The sequence below is a fragment of the Myripristis murdjan genome, chromosome 16, assembly GCF_902150065.1.
Source record: "Myripristis murdjan chromosome 16, fMyrMur1.1, whole genome shotgun sequence".
Taxonomy (NCBI): domain Eukaryota; kingdom Metazoa; phylum Chordata; class Actinopteri; order Holocentriformes; family Holocentridae; genus Myripristis; species Myripristis murdjan.
In genome coordinates this window covers 3854868-3880141 of record NC_043995.1, presented here as the reverse complement: position 1 = coordinate 3880141, position 25274 = coordinate 3854868, and the positions used below count along the sequence as shown (strand labels likewise).

General features: G+C 39.8%; 2 protein-coding genes across 4 annotated transcripts; both read right to left on the bottom strand.

The window, feature by feature from the left end:
* Window positions 1-2037: 2037 nt before the first annotated feature.
* On the bottom strand, window positions 2038-6701 carry LOC115373858 (amine sulfotransferase-like). Of its 2 annotated transcripts, none has more exons than XM_030072455.1 (7): window positions 6626-6701; window positions 5798-5959; window positions 5163-5371; window positions 4249-4375; window positions 4025-4119; window positions 3709-3889; window positions 2038-2812 (listed from the first exon to the last, which is right to left on the bottom strand). In XM_030072455.1, the coding sequence occupies exons 2-7, from the start codon at window positions 5952-5954 to the stop codon at window positions 2688-2690; spliced, it is 894 nt and encodes a 297-aa protein (XP_029928315.1). In that variant the 5' UTR covers window positions 5955-5959; window positions 6626-6701; the 3' UTR covers window positions 2038-2687. The 2 variants fall into 2 exon arrangements, with proteins under 2 accessions (XP_029928315.1, XP_029928314.1); XM_030072454.1 differs by having other exon boundaries at window positions 6622-6696.
* A 721-nt stretch (window positions 6702-7422) lies between these two features.
* On the bottom strand, window positions 7423-24417 carry zufsp (zinc finger containing ubiquitin peptidase 1). Of its 2 annotated transcripts, none has more exons than XM_030071509.1 (12): window positions 24274-24417; window positions 21003-21603; window positions 19767-19868; window positions 19438-19497; window positions 18742-18852; window positions 18528-18637; window positions 17561-17729; window positions 11326-11514; window positions 10571-10736; window positions 8328-8488; window positions 7803-8023; window positions 7423-7602 (listed from the first exon to the last, which is right to left on the bottom strand). In XM_030071509.1, the coding sequence occupies exons 2-12, from the start codon at window positions 21592-21594 to the stop codon at window positions 7555-7557; spliced, it is 1929 nt and encodes a 642-aa protein (XP_029927369.1). In that variant the 5' UTR covers window positions 21595-21603; window positions 24274-24417; the 3' UTR covers window positions 7423-7554. The 2 variants fall into 2 exon arrangements, with proteins under 2 accessions (XP_029927369.1, XP_029927370.1); XM_030071510.1 differs by having other exon boundaries at window positions 7424-7602; window positions 7871-8023.
* Window positions 24418-25274: the final 857 nt, after the last annotated feature.

Sequence of the window (25274 nt, the reverse complement as noted above, 5' to 3'; positions counted from 1 at the left end):
CTGTTTCACTGGAACTGTCCGAGACTCCTCTGGCTGTCACAGGAGACTCAGGTGGTGATGAAAACAATGGCTGGGAAGCTGAAACAGCAAGTGCAGAGACGAGTGTCCTCCATGTGAAGATGTCTTTGAGGAAGACCTGCAGCAAGGCCAATAAACAGATGTGCATCTTACCATCTGCATTCCAAATCACATCAAGTGAATAAAGTACGCTCACACCTCAGTCTTGTTAGAGAACATCTCACGTAGAGCTGTACTTATTAAAATGCTAATTACAGTGTGTAGAGGCTTGCTTCACTGTGCACAGCTTTCCCCAGTTTAGCCTGTTTTATTTTACTAAGCTCAGTTAAGTCATCATTTTCCAATTCCAATGCCGAAGGCGCAATAGAAACATGTAGGACAAGCTGTTTTAAGATTGTGCAGGTGAGCAGACTGACTCCACACTGTTTAGCTGAGCCAGCCAGCAATCTTTGAATGTGACTTTATGAATTCAAAAATTCAAGCAGCTTAAATAAACAGTGTTTTTTTTTTTTTTTTTTAGTAACAATGAAGTGGCTTCACATTTTGCCCTACCCATGTTGTCCAAGAATCATAAATGTCTCCATCTGAGTCTTTCCCTGACTGATTGTCTCCTTAAATGTGAATGCTTTATTATCCTGCTAAAGACAAACTAGTTGGCTATCTAACTGGACTGGACATGCAAGAGGTAAGTCACAGCCAGTCATTTTGACATGAAATAGCAGGGTAACCCAGGTGTTACTAATAACATTGATTCAGGTTCTGTTCCATGCAGGTCTAACACAGCCGGGGTGCTGCTGCTGTTCATGCTGGTTCACTGGAAAGACTCTGCTACATTAAATGGAACTGAACCATAAATGACATCATCAGTAACACCTGTGTTACCCTGCTGTTTCATCTCAAAATGGCTGCTGTGAAAAGGTATTGTTTGGTGTGCATGTGCATTACTGTAGCTTGTTCATAGTATTTCCCATGACTGTATCACAGTTTAGTATTGAGCCCCCAGTACGACTCAGGCTGTCGTACTAGGGGTCTCAGCAAATTTATGCACACAAACACACCATAGGCATGAAGAATAGTAGAGAGGGAAGGCTAAGCTTGCTTAGTCATGTTTGTTCTTTGAGCATTTTAGCACTTCTGGTGAATTGTCACTGTGTAAACGATCCAGTCAGCCAAAACGTAGAAAAACAAAAGCAATCCTCTGAGACCCAGCGCAGAGTCACACTCAGTGTTATTACTTTTCCTCAAACTGTGGAGGCACTTCTCTCCCAGCTCCCTTGACGGTTAGTGTTGGCTGGTGTCCCATCTCTTTTCCTTTGATGCACTGAGGGTCTTATATTGCAGGTGGTGCTGGGTACACTTGACTTGGCAGGTCAGGTAAGCTTCCTGTGTCCTGCTGAAATTTGCTATTGTGTACATGTTACACATAAATGAACTTGAACATTTCCATTCTGCAGACTTTTTGCTCATTCTTATTAAAAATGACTCATTTGTGCAGTGGTAGAATTAGCTCCACGCTAGGTTGTCACTTTTTATACAAACAAAAAGCACATTTAGACACTAAATCTTGGTGCTGGATTGAAAAAAAAGTCTGCACACTAGAATTGGCTTCACTTACACTTTGGAAGTAGACTTTGCATGCAAGAAAAAAAAAAAAATCTTTATACTTTAATGATTTCCCGACTGCACCATTGGGAACCATTAGATACCAACTGGTCACTATAGGCAATGGGAGCAATTAAAACCATTAGAGATGTAGGTTAGGCTTAATAGAAACCATCAGATCAGGTTCCAAAAACCCACTACATACCATTAATCAGTCAACAATAGTCAGTAGATTCAATAGGTGAAGTCAATAGGTTATTATGGTTTTGAATGATATTTTCACTTAGTGTCAAACTCTTGGTACATATACTCAGGAAAATAAACATATAGGGCTGTCCCTGAGGAGGAAAAAAAAGTCACACTAATTTTTAAAAGATTCTTTATAAAACCAGTATAAAATGAGGCATACAACCAGAACTGTTCATTTCTATCCCTCAAGCAATTAAACACCACTGATTTATGCTCAGTTTGGCTGTGTTGTGTGTAACGTCACTCCAAGCTGCAGGTACTCTAGCTGGCCAACAGAGGGCAACAGTAAATTACCTAATATTTAGCCATAGGGTAACTACTGACTGTCCAAAATTCATTGTGAGGGTTTGTTTTCTCATTTGACCTCTAATTTCTCAGTCCTACTCTATCTATAAACAATTGTGATCCTCTGAAATATAAGATTTTACCAACATAAAATATTCCATGTTCTTATATCCAGACAATTTGATGTATTTCAACCGACTGATTATCATTAAGACATTTTGCCTAAGATAAAAAACAAAAAACAAAAAAAACATTCAAACTTAGATACAGTTGGCATTAAACTGGTATAGATGTTATTAAATATATACTTTAAATTTTGGTTGATTTCCTAAACCAATATTTTTTTTATATTTCACTTTAACCTTTGCTTTAATTTGCATGGTCATCTCTGCACACATCTACAAATTTACTAGCCACAGTAGCTCAGCTGAGGTGAACAGAGGAGAAGTTCAGAAGACAGTCAGACAGCCTGTTGGTTTTTTCCTCTCATGTCCTGTCCATGAAGCTTCTGTCTTCACAGGAGTGATGGCTGGTCACACAGTGTCATTCATGTCCCAGATAAAAGACAGAGGAAAGTCCTTCATCTCCTTCTGGAAGACCTGGTCAAACTTCTCACTCTGAGCCACAGTGAAATGGTTCTTCCAGTCACCGATGGTCCCTAATATTCCAGGCAGAGAAAGAGAAAGGAACAGTCTGTTACAGGCATTCATCCTTGGAGAGTCTTACATCCTTATAGATCATCAGTCTGCACAATGCAGGGGACTGAAAACACTTGTTAACTCTTTTTTTTTTCTTTTTTCTTGTTTTTTTTTTTTTTTTTTTTTGCTTTCAAACTCGATGAAATGAAATGAAACTGACAATGAAATTACTACTTTAAGTTATCAAACAAAAGTTGTATTTTTATTTTAACTTTTTGTAAATAAGATGCTATATGCCAAGCAATCATTTTGACATTAAATATACACTCCTGATCAAAATTTTAAGACCAGATGAAAAATTGCAGGAATTTACATTTATGTAAATCTGCACCACTTGGAGCAACATTCCCACTAGCCTCTTGGAAACAGTAGCATCAAGCATGCCGAAACAAATTTTTGAGGTGAAAGCTTTTTTGCCTTTACCATCAGGAGGTCATGACAGTGTGGATACCTGACAGAAAATGACACTGAATCCACATTTTTGCGAAGATTTGGGCTTTTAAAGCTTTTAAAACTTTTGATCAGCTGATGAACAGCCTATTTCAGTTTAATGGTTGTTTGCAATAAGTTGCTTACTCAAATTTTTTTTGTCTCACTCCCATTTCTTCTTTTTGCATTTTGAAGCTCTCCTTAGAACCTTCTTAAGATCCAACAGTGCAAAATGTAAATTCTTGCAATTTCTCAAAATTTTGATCAGGAGTGTATGTTTATATAAGAGCATGCGTCAGCACTGGACACCAGTGTAAATGTAGCGCCCTGATTTAGACTATAGAGGTGAGATCAAGCGAAATGAGCTCCAGTTCTGAGGTTCTACCGGTATTTACAGATAAAACTGCAACCACCAGCATTATGTTACCTTTCCTCATGAATGTTCCCTGCTGGTGGTCGAGCAGCTGATCTGAAATAAGCTGGTAGTTGGCCTGAGGGATTTGCTTCATGTTCCTGAACGTGCTGTACTTCACCACATTGGCTTGCTGTTGGTCAGTCAGGTCTTTACCCAGGAATGAGGAGATCTTCTTCACTACCAAGTGTAAATTCTGAAGCAAGACATAACACACAACATCTGATTATTTTCTACATACAGCTACGTACAGAATTGTAGATATTCTTTGTATTCGCAGTATCAAATGACAGCCTTTGGAGAAGCAGATTGAATTAATTTCAGTTCCTACTTGAACCATTTCTTCATAAGTGATGAACAGGATGTTCATATCATCCTTGTGAGAGTACCAACTCTTTATGTGCTCAAACCAGCAACCCCCAAACACTGTAATGAACAATGCAAAATGTGATCAATACTATAGACTATTACACGCTGTTACACAAGCATCTCCAATGAAGTTTCATACACAAAGATAATCTTTGTTGTGTGCAATAAGCAAGAGTTGTTTCCTACCATCTCCTCTTATGAATTTTTCAAAGAAGATACTGAAATTCTCCGGCGTCTCCAGCATGGTTGCAAGTTTATGGAAGTAGAAATAGGACACAAGAACATCCTTGGGATTTCTTGCCACATAGATCACCTTAAAGAAGTAAAATTTGCGAACTGTTAATGCAGTGTGCACATTCTGGAACCTAATTTTTTTTTACTGTCTTTGGCACAATATAAAACTTTACTCACATTAAAATAATTAATAAAAAGGATAGATTCTACATTATCAGTCAGTGTTCTGTCTTAATTCCCCTTTTGCCTGGAATTGGCTTTTCAAAAACATCAGCGAACATTAAATTTGCTGTCTCTATTGCAGATTGGCAAAGCTGGTGGTCTGCTTCTTCAGTAACTTGTGATGGCTTTGCAGATGTAGGTAAACACACCCTGAGGTTAGATGACAGCTCATAAAGATGAGCAATAAATGTTGTAGTAGGAACCTGGCCAACTGAGGAGAATGATAATGACACGATAAGATTTGGCAGCAGCTATAACAACCTCAACGCTTCCTGGAACACCCAGTTTTTTCCATATCGCAAGGTTATGCTTGCGCTTACAAATCATTAATTTGAGTATTTAATTTCATAATTTAGGTATTAGGTTAGAGATGGTTGCATTTTTGTATAGACTGGAGATGGTTAAGATTAGGCAACAGTTTGGTGGGGTTAAGATTAGGGAGGTGTTCTGTAAAGTAGGTGTTCCTTGAGTTTTTGAGGTTTTTGTTCTGCTGCTGGAATATTCTCAGATGAGACTAACAAGGTGCCTCATGCACCAATGAGAAAAGTTGCACATTGTACCTTAAAATTACCCCATAAAATCTGAGATGTGGTATATAAACTTGTACAAAGTTTGAGCAAAATACACTCAGGCAGAGAGCTGACCTTGCCCTTCTTCTGACTGAGAGCAAGAGGCATGAACTTGTACTGCAGATGGGTGACCCGCAGCCTGGGCGAAGGGGCTGTGATAAACTCCTTTACTTTGCCAACAAGCTCAATCCAGGGGACACAGTCACTGTTCATCATGTTTGCGGAATCTGGGATGTCTCCTCTGGTTTCTATGAGGCGGAGGATCTGCTGCAGCCAGATAGTCCCTGTCAATTACAGCGTTAGGGGTTAGAACACCATCTCATTCCGATTTCATGGTCTCTTGCTGCACAATAGCAGCGACTGCCTTGGCTTTTTCACAATAGATGTTTGTCTCACAGATCATTTGATACCCTTTTCACTGTTGGAATCCACCAACAACAAACAAAAGATGGGGTCATTCATCTGGAAACGCTGAACACACTAATCAGGCTTGTTATTTTGTCTATGAACGTCATAATCACATTGTCCTCAACTTCACTCCCATAGCTGAATATTGGAGATGGTACCCTTGGGGCTGGTGTTCAGTTTCCTACCGAGAAAGACAGAGCTACGGCATTCTGTCTAGAATGCGAGGGTTTTCAGGATCTCACTCACACAGATACTCCAGAAAATATGTCTCTCAAGTAACTCTCGTCTCATTTTCCTCTCACCTGACTTTGGATATGTGATAACAAACACATCGGTGTCTCTTATCTCCAGGTTGTTGATCTGGTCCACCTCATCTGGATCATGGGTCCCACTGATGAAGCTGAAGCCTCTGTGTAGCACCAACTTATGATTATCACTCTTGACCTCAGACGAATCCATGGAAACTACAATAAAAAGACAAAACACTGTGTTTTCTGAATTCCCTTGCCTACTTGCTCATGTCATCCTGGTGGTTCTGACACTGGTACAATAGCCTGTGAGAATACATGTAGGTACATGTTCATGTAAGTTTTACTGGAATCAATTGTAGCTTAAAACGTTATTATTTTCTTTGGCCAAGTTCAAACATGTCTGTTTGACACATGAGCGTCCAATTCAGTAAACTCGATATTACAGCCAACATCATTTAGGCTACCACAATATTCAAACATGCTTGTATTACACTGTTTCTATACACCCAGTCAAACAACGAAAGCTTATTAGATGTAGTCATCAAACATCATGTTAGAGGGAACATCCACCATGCATGCTTTTTTATGTTTATGCTGAATTTGCTTAGTCGAATTACAAAATCAGTTAATATCTGGACTTCAAATGCGGTCCTAGATCTCATACCGTATGTGCCGCCTACATCTGTCTCTAAAAACCACAAAGCTGAAGTTACAGATGGGTAAAATGACAAAAGCATACAAACAAAGTGTTAAGGCGCCGAGCTACCACGCGAGCCGTCACAACAGCCTCAATGCGCCTCTGGCACAGATTCTGTCCGTCTCCTCGCGGGATGGAGCACAGTTTGTAGACTTCATCGCAGCACAGCGTCCCTTACCTACCGCTTCTGCTTGCTCTTCTGTTGGAGGCTGAAGAAACAAAGTTCACAGTCCGTCTCACTTTGAGCCCTTTGCCCGCCTCTCTCTTGAATAAAGGAGATGCGCACCGAGCAGGCGTTTTTACGCACCGGGAAGAGGGCTGTCCATGAGCAGATTGCGCCCAGCAAGCGCAAAACAAACACATGACAAATGAGCAGGACATTCGCTATAGTTTGTTTTATCACTTGTGTACATCGAGGCGCTAAGCTAAACTGCGGGTTGTAAAAATAACTGGAATAACATGACCGGAAATTGTTTGCTTCTACAGCATTAAACAGAACCCTCAACTCATATAACCTCGCTACACACACACACACACACACACACACACACACACACAGTGCCACTTCATTGTGACATGGGATATTTTCCTGCCATATACACACTCAGGATATATACAATGGTTTGTTGGAGGAAGTTGTAGCTATAACCATCAGTCAAATAGCTAATGAGAAATATAGTTAATATAAATATTGACTTAACACTTTATATGACTAGATTGCTGCGTCATTGCAGACACTGCCATAAGATGCACTGTCACTCAATCAAAAGCTGCAGGGTACATTTCTGCAAAGGCTTGTATGTAAACATTATCACTGTGTGTGTGTGTGTGTGTGTGTGTGTGTGTGTATCTGATCTGACAGTGGACTGTCCCTTAAACTTATCGTAACTAACCCTGGTGGTGTCCTTATGCTGTTGCTCATCTCTCTCACATTGTAATCATTGCCGGCTGCACATAAATCACAACAAGAGAGCATATAGTAGTTTTAAAAAAATATAAACATATAAAATTTATTAGTCAACTGAATCAATAAATAAAATAGCACTGGTAGTCACAAAGCAAATTGATATTCCCTGTGACAAATGAACAGATAAACAGCAGTATTCCAGTTTCATGGGATTCTTTCAGCTCGCAGTGTTGTGGAGTTCAGGATGCAAATCTGAAAACAAACAAACAAACAAACAAACAAAAACAAAATCATGCTGATGCCCAGATAATAAGCATTTAATTAAACATTATCCAGGCCTTTTACACTTAATCAAACATCAAATTTAATGACTTTTCAATGAAAGAGTACTTGTTTGATTAAATTCAAAGACTCAAAACTGGCATGTTTTAAGGCAAAACAGAGTCAGTCACCTGTTTTTCCTCCGGGGACAATACGCCCTCTACTGCCACCACTTGGTACTGCTTGTGCTTCAAGTTACCATGGAACTTCCTGATTCGGCGAACGGCCAAGGAGACGCTGTCCCTGTTGAGCAGCTTCCTGGCATCTGCTGGTGACCATCCAGGATCCAGGATCAAAAGACATAGACTCCCATTCTTCTTCTGCTCCACACCCACCACAGAGCGGCTATGACCTGGAGATATGGGGGGTGTTAAAAATACTTTGCAATGGAAGTCACATCACTCAGTCTCACAGTATCGTATATATAGTATATAATTGTTTAAGAACATATTAATGTAAATGGGACTAGCAATATTTCTGTCAATTTTAAGACTCACATATCAAACAGCTGAGCATCCATATCATGCCAAAGAAATGCAAACTTGCCACTAAACAAGATCTCATAAAAATACCACCCTGTGTATATCCTAATATACTGCACAATGCATGCAGACTAATCCATGAATATGGTTTTGGCTAGTGGTGGTGATAAGCACCTTGATGCTGCAGGTACAGCGGGGGCTGAGTGGTCTGAACCACCCTGGGTGGGAGTCTGGTGCCCTGGGAAGCCTGGGAAAAATACTGCTTCACCCACTCAAAAAGCCTGGGATGGGTATCTCCAGGTCCAGTGGGCTGGTGGAAGTCTGTGATGCGGGCACTGTGAATATACAATAATGTTACTCACAAGCTGTCTCCATTTCCTTTGTCACTTTGCCTTTGTTGCTAGCTCCATGCTAGCATCTTTTGGTCAACTCTTTAAACTGAACAGTAAGGAGGCTAGAGGATTTCTGCACCTTTAAGGCCAATCAAACGGCTTCTAAATCCTTTCATTTCTGTGTTGTTGTTCTGCTGAGTTTTGCTACTTCCAGTGTCACGAGCTTAAGAGGCTGTTCCCACCTGGTATTAACAACCGTCCTGAGAAATCCAAATACAAGTGACCAGCTGTCAGGCTGTGTCTCCGAATGCGTCTCTCTTGCTCACTTGCGTTCGGATCTCACTTTCCCGCTCTATATGCATATGAACATGTAACATTTCAGAGAGAGAGAGAAATGAAATTCCCACTTCCCACTAGTCCTCCTTCCACGCAGAAAATAAAATGGCATTAAACAGGCAGCAGGTATTTAACAAAAGGGGACATCCTTGCTCACTCCAGCCTCATTTTAATGCAGCTGTCAATCACTGAAGACGCATTTCACATCTGTTACAGGCTTGACCCAATCACGTTCAGGCTCAGATTATTTAATAATTCCAGCGGGTCTGAGATGATTCTCGCTTCGGTGGATAAATCGACTTGAAATATTTCGGTGGTATTCCTGTAGTAACTGCAACACACACATATACACAGCCGCAAGAAAATTTCTGTAGTATTCCTGTAGTAATTCTGTCGTGTCTACGGTTTGAAAGAATATGTTCAATCTTGCTGGGGCATGAAATTTAAGAACTGCTGCCACCCCCAAATTTTATATGAAACAAAAAACCCGGCATATTGTCAATACATATTTTAGAGACCCCCTTCCCCCAAAGTTCTTGTATCATGTTTTTAGGAGAGCTCATATCTTATTAAGGGGAGTTTTTATTCATTAACCAGCTGCTTTATAGCCGACCTGCACTCCAGTTTGCATTTAACCAATCAGCTGACAGTTCAGCTGCTGGGCAGAGTCAGGTAAGATATTTTCTCTATTGGACAAGTGATGGTCTGGCCGGTGTCGGGGTGTTGTGCTGGGCAAGACAGTGTGTCCTGAGAGCCGATCACTCAGGATGCATTGAGGATGCATTGCTGCTGTTTATACCTGTACTTATAGGTGTAAGCTTGAGTGTGGATTTCTCAGGACGGTTGTTAATACTGGGTGGGAACAGTTTCTAAGATTAGCCCTTTAGCTGTCATAAATGAACAATATGAGGCTGCAACGAATACACAACATTTTGTATATGTCACTGTTTGCTGGTGCCTTATATCACAGAAGAGAGGGGCATCTCAACCTCCCTCATTGAGGACACCAGTTTGCTGAAATTAAATTCTGTTATCAGATAGTCACTGGTAGTAAATTTCTCACATGAAGTGACAAATTCAAACGTTAAAGGGATATTTCACGCATTTAAAAAAGCGATATTATTTCACTTTCCCCCTAGAGTAATGCAAGAAAATAGCTAAAGAAAATAGATATTTATCAGACGTTTTCAGCTGTAAAAATGCAATTTTTAAGAATTTTAGCAGGGGGGAAGTCCACCTCAATGGCAAGAAGCTAACAGTTAGCATTTGGAGCATCCAGCCAGTATCAAGCACACAGTGACAATGAAAAGAAGATAATACCACTACTGTCCTACAGAACAGCGAGGGGGGCAGTGAAATAATAATCCATTTTTCAAAATGGATGAACTATCCCTTTAAAACAAAATGCTCCTGAAAACCACCCAACAAAACTGCATTGTTTAGAGAGAGACAGACATTTCATTGTCATTCCCCACCAGCCACCATAAAAGAAATTCAAGTTCAAGAAGCATGCAACTTGTTGCTATAATGTTTCCTGATTTCTGGGTATTCAAGTCTGCAAAATTCACTCTGATTGTGGATCACCTGGACTGGCTTATTTTAATTTTCAAGCAAACCAGTATATTAATGTAACCCTCCTTGCAACATCTTTGCTGTTTCATGCCTCTGGTCCTGAAATGACTCTTTATAGCTGGTAATTTAATGCCTTGACAGACTTGTTAGACCGTGTAATACTATCTTAATGTGCACCTGATGCCAAGGGAAGTGAGGAGGGCATAGATCTCTGTGGCTCCAATCCAGGCTCGAGTTCCCTGCAGCTTCTGTTCAAAGTGGGATGCACCTTGTGGATCCAGCCCTTCCTTCCACGCCGCCTCGATCATACTCTGCACCTGTGGAATACTGGGAACTGCTTTCTCTGGAAAAGAACAATGATCCGAGTTCAAAAAAATGGTAAGAACTGTAATGACGGGGGCAGCAAAACTGATCTAGAAAGAGGAAAAGTGGGTTAAGTCAGGTAATGGCAAAACATGTATTCATTACATGTTTTGTTTATTTTAACTTGTTTTATGGTTGCATAGTAGTTGCAACTCGGTGAAATTCCTTATCTAACATCATACTGTGGCATTGCAAGGCATTGTAACTATTTTGGATAATCATTAACATTGTGATGCTCTTTTTGTAGATGCTGTTAAAGGCTTTTCACCCACAAATCGTCCTCAGAAAACCATGCTGTAAAATGCAATGATTAATCTTCTCATTAAAGCTTTTGACTCAACTCCTGCAATCCTTTTCTTATATTCAGAAACAGCTACTCTATTATGGGACTTGAGAGATAATGTACTTTTTTTTTTTGCAAACATGTAATTCCCTCAGGGAACATTCAGACTCCATTTGCTCTGCATTTGACATGGATAACAGACAATAAAGAAGTGATGGGAAACAGCAAATGGTTTCAGATCGGATTTTATGGCTGGCAGGCTGCATGATGCTGTATGATTGTGTACCTGGCAGGCAACGAGCAAAGGCCTCTATTCTGTGCAGAGAGGATAGAAGCATCTGGAAGTTTCGGTAGCCACAGCCCCAGCCTTTATCCCCCTCTGAAGAGCAGTAGTGGTCAGTCTCAGCACACAACCACACATGGACACAGTCTCTAGCTTCCCTCTGGTAATATTCATAAAGGGCTCCAAGCAAACCTAGACAGAGGGTATAGTAAAATTTAGCTCAGCAGTGGGTGACATATGCAACAGGGAAACAAAGAAACAAAGCAAATGTCATTATCTCTGACTCCAGGCCTCCCTTCCATTATGTGTTTAAAGGTACTACCGGTATCAATCCAAACGTCAATATATTATTGTCAAAGTAGTTGTGATATTTTGGTGTAATTACTGTAAACAAATCAGCTCACAGTCAAGACAATTATTAGCCTCTAGCTCACAACAGTTAGTGCTGGTGTTTCTCCAAACTGCCAGTGACTGAATATTTGGCCCATTTACTACTAATTTATCCACATTTCACACTGCAACAAACCATTTTGCAAATCGTGCAGGGTACAGCCACCCTATAATGTTTTGCTTCCGTGACTAACAAAGTCGTCAGCATTCATAAACCACAGAACTGATAACTGGCTGTGGAAAGACTCATTCAGATTTAAATGAGTATACAGACTCAACTATGTCTTATATAAAATTACATAAATTACATAAACTAGGATTGTGCACTCATACCCAAGCAAAAACCATAGATATACTGTATTGTGACTGACTCTGTTTTGCCTTAAAACATGCCAGTTTTGCTTCTTTGAATTGAATCAAACAAGTACTTATTAGTCATTGAAAAGTCACTGAATTTGATGTTTGATTAAGTGTAAAACGCCTGGATAATGTTTAATTAAATGCTTTTTATCTGGGCATCAGCATGATTTTGTTTTTGTTTGTTTTTTTTCTCAGATTTGCATCCTGAACTCCACAACACGGCAAGCTGAAAGAATGCCATGAAACTGGAATACTGCTGTTTATCTGTTCATTTGTCGCAGGGAATATCAATTTGCTTTGTGACTAACAGTGCTATTTTATTTATTGATTCAGCTGACTGATAAATTTTATATGTTTATATTTTTTTAAAACTTCTATGTGCTCTCTTGTTGTGATTTATGTGCAGCCGGCAATGAAGGCTCCAACTGTTGCCTTCAAACTCAAGGACATTACAAAAATGTGAGATATGACTTATTCAAGGCAATAAAATTGGAAGAGAGAAACAGTAAGCAATCAGAAAAACCTATTCAACTGATCTTGGCATGGACTTCTGTTGTAAAATGGGCAAAGTACAGTATCCAGACCATTATGGATTACAAACTAAAACCAACTGGAATGAATGACCTGACAAACCTCTCTGATGAGCTCAACACCATCTAATGCATGATGCATGATTATTTCCTGGTGGGGATCACCTGTGTTGAGATGAAATGGTACAAATGACTCATTCCTTCTGTCAAATATAACATCCCTGAGTTCTTTGACCCTTTTAAGTTTGCTTAGAGACCTAACAGATCTTTTGATGATGCAATCTCTCACGCTGTCCTTCAACACTTACACAAATTAAATGTACAGTCAAGGGTGCTAATTGTGGACTACGGCTCTGCCTTTAAAACAACAATTCCCTCGAAACATTTAACTACGTATATTTGGACTGTGTAACCCTAAACGGAGCTGGACTTTTGACTTTTTAACTGGATGGCCACGGTCTACTGAAGAAGGTAATGATTTCTCATCATCACTTTCACTCAATACTGGTTCACCAAAGGGCTGTGTGTTAGGTCTATTATTCTATGCACTGTACACATGACTGCTTAGCCAAACACAGTAGCAATCATGTTAAAAAAAAAAAAAAAAAAAAAAAAACATCAGATGATAACATCAAGGACTTAGCAGTGTGGTGCCAAGGAGAAAAGACTTGGCCCTGAATGTAAACAAGGCAAAATAATTCATTACAGTAGTAGCACATGTAAAACCACACCACCAGTTGTGAACAATTTTAGGTTCCTTGGCTCTCAAACTACCTAACATGGGGTGCTTCCCATTTGCTTGTCTTGCATCCACAATCCCTCCACTTAACTCATGTCGTTGCACATTAGGCCATGTTAACACTAAGCAGGGTAAATCTAAAAATGCATCTATTTTGCTCTGTTTTAGCCTTCCATCTTCACTAAGCCAGTGTTGTCCACCCAAAATGCCTAAATCTGAAAATGCCGGCCAGGTTTTTGTGTAGATAGGGAAAACTGAGCTTTCTGGAAACAATGATGTCAGATGGTTGTGATCTAACAACTGCTGCTGCTGCGTTCCAGGGTTGAAGTTGTGTAGGAGCGTGCATGCACAATAAAGGACTTTGTGCATGTCCCGACATTTCAGTGTAGACAGGTGGCTTTTGGAAAACTGTGAAAATGCTAGTGCAATGTAGTGTGGATAGAAGGTAATAATGGCATTTTTGGGTTCACCCGGCTTAGTGTGGACATGGCCTTAGTCTCTCCCACGACAGAGACAAGCACACACAGCATGACACATTCAAAGCGCTGTCAATTACTTATGACACTTTGCACATCTTTGATTTCTTCTAATAAACTGTATTGTGATAGACTGGAGTGTTTTTTTTAATCTTCCATACCCTGAAAAAGATTCTGATGTCACAAGATTTTCTAAATAAAAGAATGCAGTGTAGACAGTCACCCCATTCAAAATGCATACTGTTGGTCTGTCTGAAAACCCTCACACCACGACCTAAAATTAAGTAGCCTATAGAATTTTAGAAAAAAACATAGTGGGTAAATAGCTTAATTTCATTATAACTCCAAAACGGAGCAAATGCACAAGTCTAATAGACAAATCATCTGTACATTAATTTTTTCACTGAGGAAAAGTAATTAAAGGAGTTGGGGGATGGGGGGCTATCTGTTTAAAGCCTTCTGTTTTAATTTTTTTGCTGAAACTTGGACTTCAAAATTGTTATTTGGAAGTTAATGTCTGAACATTTGACTAATTATCAACCTGAGCCCATTGGGCCTGACGTAATTCCTTTGGTTTGGTGTGGTCTGATGCTTCAGTTGAAAAGTGAAATGGATGCTGACAAGGCCACGATTAAACGAGACTTTGGCCAAGCAATTGTAAGGTAGACAGCCTATGTCTTTGATTCACAAAACAGCTGCTGTCTGCATATGTACTTGCCACTCAGGAGGCACTTGGTCCATCAGCGTTAACAGTCTTAGGATTCAAAGCTGGCAAGGGCCAATGGTTAAATGCAAACCTGTTCAAGTTCTGGTTGGGTAGGGCTTTAATTTTTGGACTCGTTAGGAAGTCTATTCGACACCTTACCACATCTTCTGCAAAGCAACTATCAAATATTATCACTTGATCAAGCTCCAAAGAAACAAAATGCCTCATGAAGTCATGTTTCTGCCAAAAGTACCCACAACTTTCAGTCCTAGGGACTAGTTTTCAAGGAACTAAAAAGTTCCTTAAGCCCATTGTCTGTGTTTCCACTTTGGTCCAAAGACCCGCAGAGATTATGTAAGACATATGAAAAAGAGATGGCTGTTTTTAACATAGCATTATTTATTTGTTTATTTATTTATTTTACAGTCATGAAGTATCAGGTTAGTTAACCTATTTTCACCACTACTTGACAGATTACATCAGCCTCTGACACTTTTTACAGTGTTTTTCTCTAGTGACCAGCTCTCCTTCATCCTGGCTATGGGAGAAAAGTGGAGGTTTTTTTTCACCTTCCGGGAAGACTGGCTCCCACTCTGCCTCTGCTTGACTGACCTTAAGCCTAACCCAAGCCTAACCCCACCTCAACCCAAACCTTAACCAACCTAACTAATGGAAGCAACAAGTGGCAATGAGTACTAGCCAATCAGAGGAAGAGTAGGGGTTCTTCCTGGAATCCACATGAGGAAAAAAGAGAGAGGGGCACAGATAATACTCAGTAAGGTCTGGACATCATCATCGGTCCATCTGTCATATGACTTCCTCTGTAATTTCACGCTGATGTGTTGAAGCACAATGAACAAAAACAAACTGGTATGCTGCTGCAGAAAATTGCTGGTTGAAATAAAATAGTGCGAATACTTGACCAAACAGAGATGTTCAGCACTGCAAGCCCTACCCACACTTTTGGGAAGTACCCTGAGTCAGGGACTTTATTAGGAGGGGGGAAATCGCTAGAACTTCATTTAGACCCTGATCCTTCGAATGGAAATAAAGACAGCTCCTAAAATATACCTAGTCCTTGGGGGAAATGACTGTGGTCGAAATGGTGCAGCAGCACAAACAACTCATTAAGAACCTACCTTATAGCTGAGACTGCCATTTCACTGCATTTTCAAAAGTAGTAGTAGTAGTTGTATCCCACAATGAACCTTCATCTTCACACAGCTGGAATTTTGCTCAGTCTAACGTCATATATAAAGATCTAACAGATCACTCCCGCACACTGTTTCCTCCTTCACATAACATTTATTCCAAAATTAGACATTTTGGTCTCATGACCTTCATCAGGGTGAAAGGCTGAACACAGTTAGATATATATATCTAGACTTCTCAGCATGTGTTCCCAATTAGCCATGATTTCCCCTTGGGTGCTATAAGCGTGGCGAACATCCTTAGTTACACATAAGCATATGACAGCCATACAAAACATTTTTTGGGGGGGCAATACCATAAAAAACAGTCAACTGTCATAAGACACATCACAAGCAGTATATTCCAAATGGGTCCATGGGACCATACTATAGATGGTCTTCATTCTTCATTATTAAGATATGCTACAGTTGAAATGTTTATTTAGATCCAACTAGGCCATAACAACATATCAGGTTTCCATCCCATAAATTACTGCATTCGATTTACATTTATTTGGGAAAAAATGGAAAAAGATTACATCACAGAAAAGTGTGTATCAAATATTTTTTGTAGGGAAAACTGTTATGTTGGATCTAAATAAACACTTTAACTGCAGTGTATCTTCAGAATGAAGAATGAAAACCATCAATGTACCCATCTGGAAGATACTACTTATGATGTGTCTCATGAAAGTTGACTGTTTTTTCTGGTGTAGCTTTTTTCCCCTATTAAATGTTTTGTATGGCTATTATATGCTTAAGTGCAATTGAGGATGTTCGTTACGCCTACAACACTCAGGGGGAAATCAGGGCTAATTGGCAACACATGCTGCAAATGTGTCTGTGTGTTCATCTTATCACAATGATGAAGATCATGGGACCTGTAATTGTGAAATAAATGTGTGACGCAAGAAGCAGTGTGCAGGAGTGTTATATCACTATGACACTAGAGAAACTCTTACCCACCTACAAAAAAAAAAAACAACAACAAAACAAACAACAACAAAAAAACACAAACAAAAACAAACAACAACAACAAAAAAAACACCAGAGCCCCATTTCCTGAAGGCTCTTAAAGGGATAGTTTGCCATTTTTGAAAAATGTGATATTATCAGAGATATAGTTTGATAGTTTGATTCTTACTCATATTGTGGATGGAATTTCTCCTTTGGGAGATGAATAAAGTTCTACTTAACCATAACCTTATTTGGTACATGTAAGTGTAATACATCTACCAAGTTTGGTCTATTAAATCTTTCCCTGTCTCAAGAATGAAAGTTCCACCAGGAGTGTATTGCCACAAAATAGACCGGAAGTAGAAATAGACCGCTTTCCAGTCTATTTCTACTGATTTTGATTTTGAGGAGCGCCACAAAGCTGAAAAATTGCTTTAAAGAATGCACAACTACAAGTTTGTTTTAGTCTCACTTTGAGCACTCTGTTCAGCTTGTTTCAAAAACTACAGAAGTATTTTCTGCTCTAACACTGCCACTTTGTAACCACGTAGTGATGTAGCGCGCCCATATTTAAGCTAAGTGGTGATATGGTGGTAGTAACAATGGTAGTAACAATATATATATAGATATATATATATTTTTTTTTTTTTATTTATTTTTTTTTTCAAAATGGGTGAACTATCCCTTGAAATCATATAGCCTTGTGTGAGAATAAATAGATTCTGTCAGTTTCTGTCTGATTCTTCTACAACCTCTTGTTGTCAATGTAACTTGCCATTAGTGAAAGTAATACAGTAATACTTTTAGAAAGAAGTAGTAATAAGCAGTACGAAATACATTACAGTTTGAAAGTAACTTCTCCAACATTTCCAGGAAACACTTCAACAAACCTTGTGTTCTGGTTCTGCCATCATCAACCCCTGAGGCCAGAGACTCCATCATCTCAGCTCTCTTGTTGTGAAAGTCTTGAGGGGCCATGAGGCCTCTGGCCACCGCCCTCTCCATGGTCCTCTCTATCTGCCTGCGGTAGCCCCCACTGCTGTCCAAACCAAACTGCTTCTGCACACCAAAAGAAATCAACCACAATTATGCTCCTGCTTTCTCCAGACAGACACACACACACACTCACTCACACACTCACTCTCACTCTCACACTCACTCTCACACTCACTCTCACACTCACTCTCACACATTACACACACCAATGGGAAATTATGTGGGCTGCAGGTGTGTATAGCTATGATAAAACCTGTTTCAAAGCTCTGGTCACAATAAAGCCACATGCACATGATTTCAACATATCAATATGCTGATGTGTTCAAACAATAAGCTCCAGGTTTCCTTCTTTCCGTGACTAAAATGTTGAATTCCCATAACCAATAGAAATCTGACATGACATTTTTTCTTAGACCAACATTTTAAATGCACTTCTGATTCAGAGGTCTTATTAAATTTCAATATTCCATCTTATTCTGCAGGGGAGGTGAACAAAACGTGAACACAATGGAAAACATATATCTTTGTTCAGTAGCAGAATTTAAAATTGAAGCTGACAAAATTTACATAATATTCCATAACTTGAATGTATTAAATTAATGTGTGAATGTATTAAATTATCTAATATTAATCAAACAATGCACAGTTTATAGAGCAATTTTTGTTGGACAACAATATGTGAGCTTTACAATTTCCCACCAACTCCCTGTGCAGAACAGAACAGCCATGCTGGTGGTGACTCACTAGCCATTCTCTTCAACTTTTGAACTTTTGACTTTGCTGCTTTTCTTTTTTGTGTAGCGAGTTGTTCTTCATTCTAAAACTTCATTCTAGCACAAACAACTCGGTATGTATCCAGACCTGCAGCTTCTTGAACTCCTCTGCCTCTTGCCTGGCCTCCTGCTCCCTCCTCCTCTGGTCCTCCTCCTGCTGAAGCTGTCTGGCCAGCTTCAAGTCTGAGCTGGGGCTCTCTACATCAACACAATTTTAAACAAAAGCCTTAGAAATGCACCACATCAGAGGGTTTCAGCAAGCTATAAGATATGAAGTGTGTCAATTATGAACAAATCCATACCTGCACAGCTTGTCGCTGCACCATAGTCTAAATGCAGCTCCACATGCTCCTGCAGTGAGAAGCTGTCGCCACAGACAATAGCGCACATGGGACACTCATATCTCTTCCCTCCTGAGAAGTAATTCAGATCTTATAAATGGGATTGTTCACCCATTTTGAAAAACTTTGTATTATTTCACTTCCTCTCGTGGCTGTTATGTAGGACTATGTAGGACTGTAGTGGCTCTATCTTCCTCTCATTGTTACTGAGTGCTGGATACTGGCTGGATGCTCCACATGCTAACTGTTAGCCTCCTGCCATTGAGCTGGACTTCCCCCCAGCTAACATTCTTAAAAGTGATCACTTTAATCTACTCAAAGGAGGTTTAACATCACTTTGCAAATGTGATGGACACTGGTGGGATTTTGTGGTTGGGATAGGAAGCTTCTTCTCTGATGTGAGAAAAAAAGCATTATTTATAACAAAAAGGTTTTTTTATGTACCAGTAAAGACTCTTTAGATCATCACTAGATTTGTTCTCCTGTTCTAATTTTCTAGTTTTCTAGTTCATGCACCTTTGATGTGAGGTAATGTATTGTAAATATTGTAATGTATGTATTTTTTTTCTCATGAGACCTTACAAACAACCATCAAAAAATGATATATGAGTAAAACATGTTTGTAAAACTGCAATAAAATATGATGAGGGCACAAACCTGAGCAACTGCTCGAGGATGTAGACGTCATTGCTGATGATGACGTCCCCAGCGCTGCCCCTAGAGAGACAACAGCCTCAAATAAAGATGCTGTAATACAAACATGTGGGCTAAGCAGGCTTCATCTGAGGACAACATGCATTGTTTTATCTTGTGTGATTCATACCAACTGAGATGCAACTTATTTGTGTGGCCTGCTTACCAAAATGCTGACTAATATTACATTATGCTACTTAATAGCAGTGCTGGTGCAATATGTTACAGACCATCTGCACAATGTGGTCTCTCCATGTCAGCAAATATGCAAATCACTGAGACAGAAAAGATACCTTCAGCTGAGTTCTGTTCCTGCAGATGCAACTCAACATGTTCCTGCAGGATGAAGCAGTTGCTGCAGACCAGTGCACACATAGGGCAGGAGAACAGCTTCTCTATAAAATACGCAACACAGGAGAATGTATGACATGGTGTACCTCACATTTTAGAGTTTCATGTACAAGGGGTGACTGATAAATTTGTAGCTTACATAAGAAGGTGCAGGAGATGAGCTATATAGTTTTCTCTTAATTTGCATGCAGTTCAACTTGATAAATGATCACACAAACAGTTTGAAGTTATTAGCTTGAGTTGTTTTCATATAGTATTTTTCTACATTCCTTGTTTATAATGTTTATATTGCTCTTTGTTACTTATTATCTGTATATACTGTTCATAGTGTAAATTATGCTTCATATCTTACTAGCCACTTTGCTGCTGTAATACGTGAAATTTCCCCACCGTGGGACTAATAAAGGAATATCTTATCTTATCTTTTAACTGTTCCAGATATTTAAACTTTTAAAGTCCATTGAAGTCCATGGAAGACATCAGCCATTGTGCAGTCATCCACTACCTCGGTCTCAAGGGCTTGACACCCAAGGAGGTCCATCAGGACATGGTGGCCACATTAGGGGAGGATGCCCCTTTGCGCAGCATGGTAAAGGAAGCAATACAAAGACTTTTCTTCGGCGATTCATGACTATGGATGAGACCTGGGTCCATCACTTTCAACCAGAGACAAAAGAATAATCGAAGCAGTGGAAACACCCAGGTTCTCTGCCTCCCAGGAAAGCAAAATGATGACGTCAGCAAGCAAGGTGATGGCCACCATTTTCTGGAATGAAAACCATGACAATTCAGCGTGGAAACCTGACAGGACGGGGTGCTCTTCCATGAGGACAACGCCCCAATCCAAACATCCACAGTGGCCATGGCTGTGATCCAGAAATGTGGATTTGAACTGATTGCACACCCGCCCGATTCTCCTGATTTCATGCTGAGGAACGCTTCTTGAGGGCTCACAATAACAGCCTCTACATAGAAGGAATCCACATGCTCCATAAACACAGGGCAGTGTGTCAATGAAAGAAGGGATTATGTTGAAAAATAAATGTTTGGTTTTCTAAAGCTGACTCCTTCTAACTTAGGCTGCAAACTTATCAGTGAGCCCTCATATTAGAACATGGTTTTCAAAAAGCAAAACATTCTTTCAGCATGTCAACAAAACCACTATCATCCTGACTCACCTTTTCTTGGAGAGGACAGACGATTCTGTTTGACTTTGTTATGCTCAGATGTCACTCCATCAGCATCTTCACCATCGTCATCAACAGCAGCAGTGGCAACACGGGGTCTGACGGACATCTCTCTGCTTGTGGTGCTCCTTGTAGTCGAAGATGAGGAAATGGTGGGCACTGCCCCCCCAGGTGATGAACCCCCTCTAACCGGTGTGGTCCCTGTGGAAGGTGGGATTAAAGCACCGTTCCGCTTGGACTGTACGATGTCTGTGGTTAGAGGGGGCATACTGTGACGTTTTCCTCCACCAGGTGTGACACAACTCTCCCTCGCCGACTGGGAAGTGGCTGATTCAGACATATCTGTTTTTGTTCCAGTAAAAGCGGGTGAGGAACATGCTGGAGCATCACAGTCTGAATCCTGCAACCCGCTGTGGTTCTCTGGATGTGCGGTGCTGATGTGAAAGCTGAGCTCATCATAGGACACTCCAGATAAGGAACAGAGTGGACAGCTCATTTTGTTCTCCAGGTGGCTCAGAAGGAGATGAGTCTTCATATCCTCCTCCAACATTAGCTCCTCACCACAGATCTCACAAGTCAGCATGGCTTCAGCCTAGGAATGAAAACACACTGCATATGAAACCAGACAATCTAAGGAATCTGTTGGTACCAAGTCATGCTTGGTTGCCAACAGTAGTCTTGGAGTTGCATAAATTGGGTTTGACAGGAAAGGATTCAATTAGCCCCATTTTTTTAATGTGTGAAGATGTTACCCCCCCATAGTAGCCATTTCACTGTAGTGAAACTTGATATCACTGTGTAAAATAACCCACTGTGGCCTTTAGGATGATCACAGCATCATGAAAATTTACACCCACAATGTATAATGTAAAGGCACCCAAGTATCATGACAGTTAGTATGGAATCGGGAGATTAGGTCACTCCATGGAAACTCAGCCAATGCCTCCCACCTGACCCCCTCAGAATCAGCTGATTTTTTCCCTACAATAACTTTTGCATATTTAATCAAGTCATACAAAATTTTATATTTATACTATGAATATTTTCTGAGTTACAGGACCTCAAAGTACATATGGGTAGATCAAAATTTCACTTTTTTATTCACAACATTTTTTTCTAGCATTTTTGACCCATCATAACTTCATTCCTAATTTTCAGTGGTGAAAAACAGTTCTGTTAAAAAAAACTGCACCCAAATCAGTTTTACATCCCTCCTAGGTGTCACACTCTTAAGCCACAACGTGTGTCGATGTGTCACAGGCACATCGTATATTCAAGAAGTACAAACAGTGGTTTGTAATCTAACTTTGACTCCCCAATGGCAGAAAATAGCAACTTTACATTCTGATGGATTTCACAAACACAAACACTGTGAGCACCTTTGCTTCCAACAGTGTTGCTTGTCACGGCGATCCAGTCTTCTCCCAAAAAACGGTGTACAACTTAATAATGGCAATAATGGCAAAAATGGCTGCAACTTGCAACTTAAATTTGCAAGTACCAGCCATTATTGCTTGTGGATTCGTAAAACATCAACTTTTACAGACACAAAATGCTTTTTTTCCTGGACAGAGGTGAGGTGAGTTCAAAGAACTCGATCACTTTATCTTTCAGATCAGGTGAAAACCTATCCCTTTTTTCTTGGCAGACAATTCTGGCAGTATGACAGAATTCTCATGAGCCTTCTGGGCCACGTAAACAGAGACCTAAATTCTTCTGCAGTTTTTTTTTTTTTTTTTTTGATAGACCAACTTGATGGCAGAAATGTTAAAATTTGTAGCTGTTTTTTGTCTAGAGGATACTGAACACTTCACCTTTTATGTCCTGAAGAACTTTTTTTTTTTTTTTTTTTCAAAAGCAATTTGAGCATGCAGAGGGGCCTGGATCACAACAGACAGACCCCACAAAGGGTCTATGGCTCAATGGATGCTTTCTTTGCCATTTGTTGTTAAATTGCCTGTTCAGCTTATGACAATTTTCATTTGGCATAGATGGCATGTTCCTTTTACTCACTTTACTGAACTCAAGAGGGAAATATCCAATTGTTCTGACACTGGAGTTCAGCCCAGTGTTGTCATCTGGCTAGAGACTGACTGCTCTTCACTTGACATGGAGCGCTCAAAGGCATCAACAGAAGCACTGGGTAAAGACACCCTCAACCTACATCAGGAGCCAATTTTCTGACCTGTTTCGATGTCTTTTCCAGTGTGACTGTTTATATCAGCAGCTTTTGAAATATCCAAAGTGCTTAAACTACTTTTGACTGGCTTGACATGAGTGGAAAACAGATCACCACAGTTCTTCTATGAAAATGGGTAGTTATCCTTAGGACTGTCACACCTCAGATGAATGTAAAATTGACTTATAGTTTTTTTTTTAACAGAGCACAAGGCGTTTTTTCAGCCCTGAAATTTTCATTTGGCTTTCTCTTCATTTTCTTCTTCTTCTTCTGGAATGCAGTTATGAGGGCTCAAAAATGTTGGGTTAAAACGATGTGAATAAAAAAGTACGAATTTGGACCCATCCGTGTGTAGCCTACTCTGAGGACCTGTAACTCAAATGATATTCATTGTATAGATGTAAAAAAAATGCATCGCTTCACTGACTATGCAAAAGATATTGTAGAAAAAAATCAGCTGATTCTGAGTGGGGCCAGGTGGGATTTTTTTCTGTTTTGGTTGATTTTATATGGAATGACCGGATAATCATATCGTCCCAGCCTAGAAGAGCCACACCAGACTCCCTTCAAAAATTCGGTGCGTTAATACGGCCGTGTTTACTGCAAAATGTAGACGGGAACGAACATTTTACATAGACTGTTGTTGCCGTTTTCTGCAATATTCAGCTTTCAACTGAATCGCCAAACCGCACTTTCTTCATGTAGGAATGTCGACTTATATATTCGTCTCCCTGCTCGTTGTCATTTACCAAACAGTGCTCGGTACCGTCCACCATTGTGTATTTTGATGGGAAAACACCGTGGTGATAACAGGCTAAGCAATTCTACACGTTGAAATGATATTTAAATGACTGCTGCTGGGTTACTGGGTGTATGCCGAATTGAAGAGTGGTTCTCAGCGATACAAACAGCGCTGATTTTATAGTTTTTGGATTATGTACGTTTTCTGCTAGCCAAGGTAACCTTTAATTTTCTGATTTTTAAAGGGAGGTTCGCGCACCTGTACCTTCATAGGACACGTATCGAGCTTAAAAGTGGGTGCACAAAACAAAACAATGCTAAATATCTGGGGGAATTACTCACCGACAATGCAACCAACTTAAAGAGTAGGCCTGCGTTCAACTACTACGTTACTAAGCTGTGTGAGATACGTGTTGTATTTTTGTTTTGCTTTCCTTTTTCCAGTTGTACAACTGACATGCTTGTGTAAGCTACCGTCCCGCGTCTAACCCGCCAGAATAAAAAACACTTCCTTTCCCAACCTTCAAAATAAAAGTACCATCGACCGCGGCTTACACATGCAACGTGCAGTATTTTTTTCCCCAAATCATTATTTCAAATTATGAACTTTGAAAATATTGCATACAGTCATTGTTTTGATAGTTCTTTTTTTGTTTTGTGAGGTAGAAGCCTTTCACAGGTATTGTTCCAGTTCAGTCATGAATACAAAGAATTGAGTTTTTTTGGTTTTTCATTTGTCAATGTGGAATTTGGCAAGAAGTAAAATTAAATTCGTAAGGAAAAATGCGCTATCGTCTTTATTATCATAAACACAGCAGCCAACTATGCTTCTATAGAAAAGGGCAAAATCTGAGAAAAAAATGTTAATTATAAATTATTAATATCTTTTGACAGCCCATATGTAAATGAACGAGACCAGAATACATTTTTCTCCTTTATTTGATGAAATTTAAAAAATCAATATTATGTGATTAAAAAGTCATAAACTTGTGAGTATTTTTCTCCAAAAAGTTATCACTTTAGTGTTAATCTCTGAGAATATTCAAGTTTTTTGTTCAAAATATTACCCCTCCTGCCCCAGCTTCATCATTTTTTGCCCTTCAATGGCCCTAATAAGCCATCAGACACTGAAGTAACAAAGTAAAAGAAAGAAAGAAAGAAAGAAAGAAAGAAAGAAAGAAAGAAAGAAAGAAAGAAAGAAAGAAAGAAAAAAAAGTTAAAAAAAAAAAAAAAAAAAGACGCAGGTGACGTATTTCCGGGCTAAACTCCGCAAGCTTGACTGTTGATCAGCGAGACCACAGATCTGTGAGCGAGACCGGCTGACAGCTGACGGAAGCGACGTC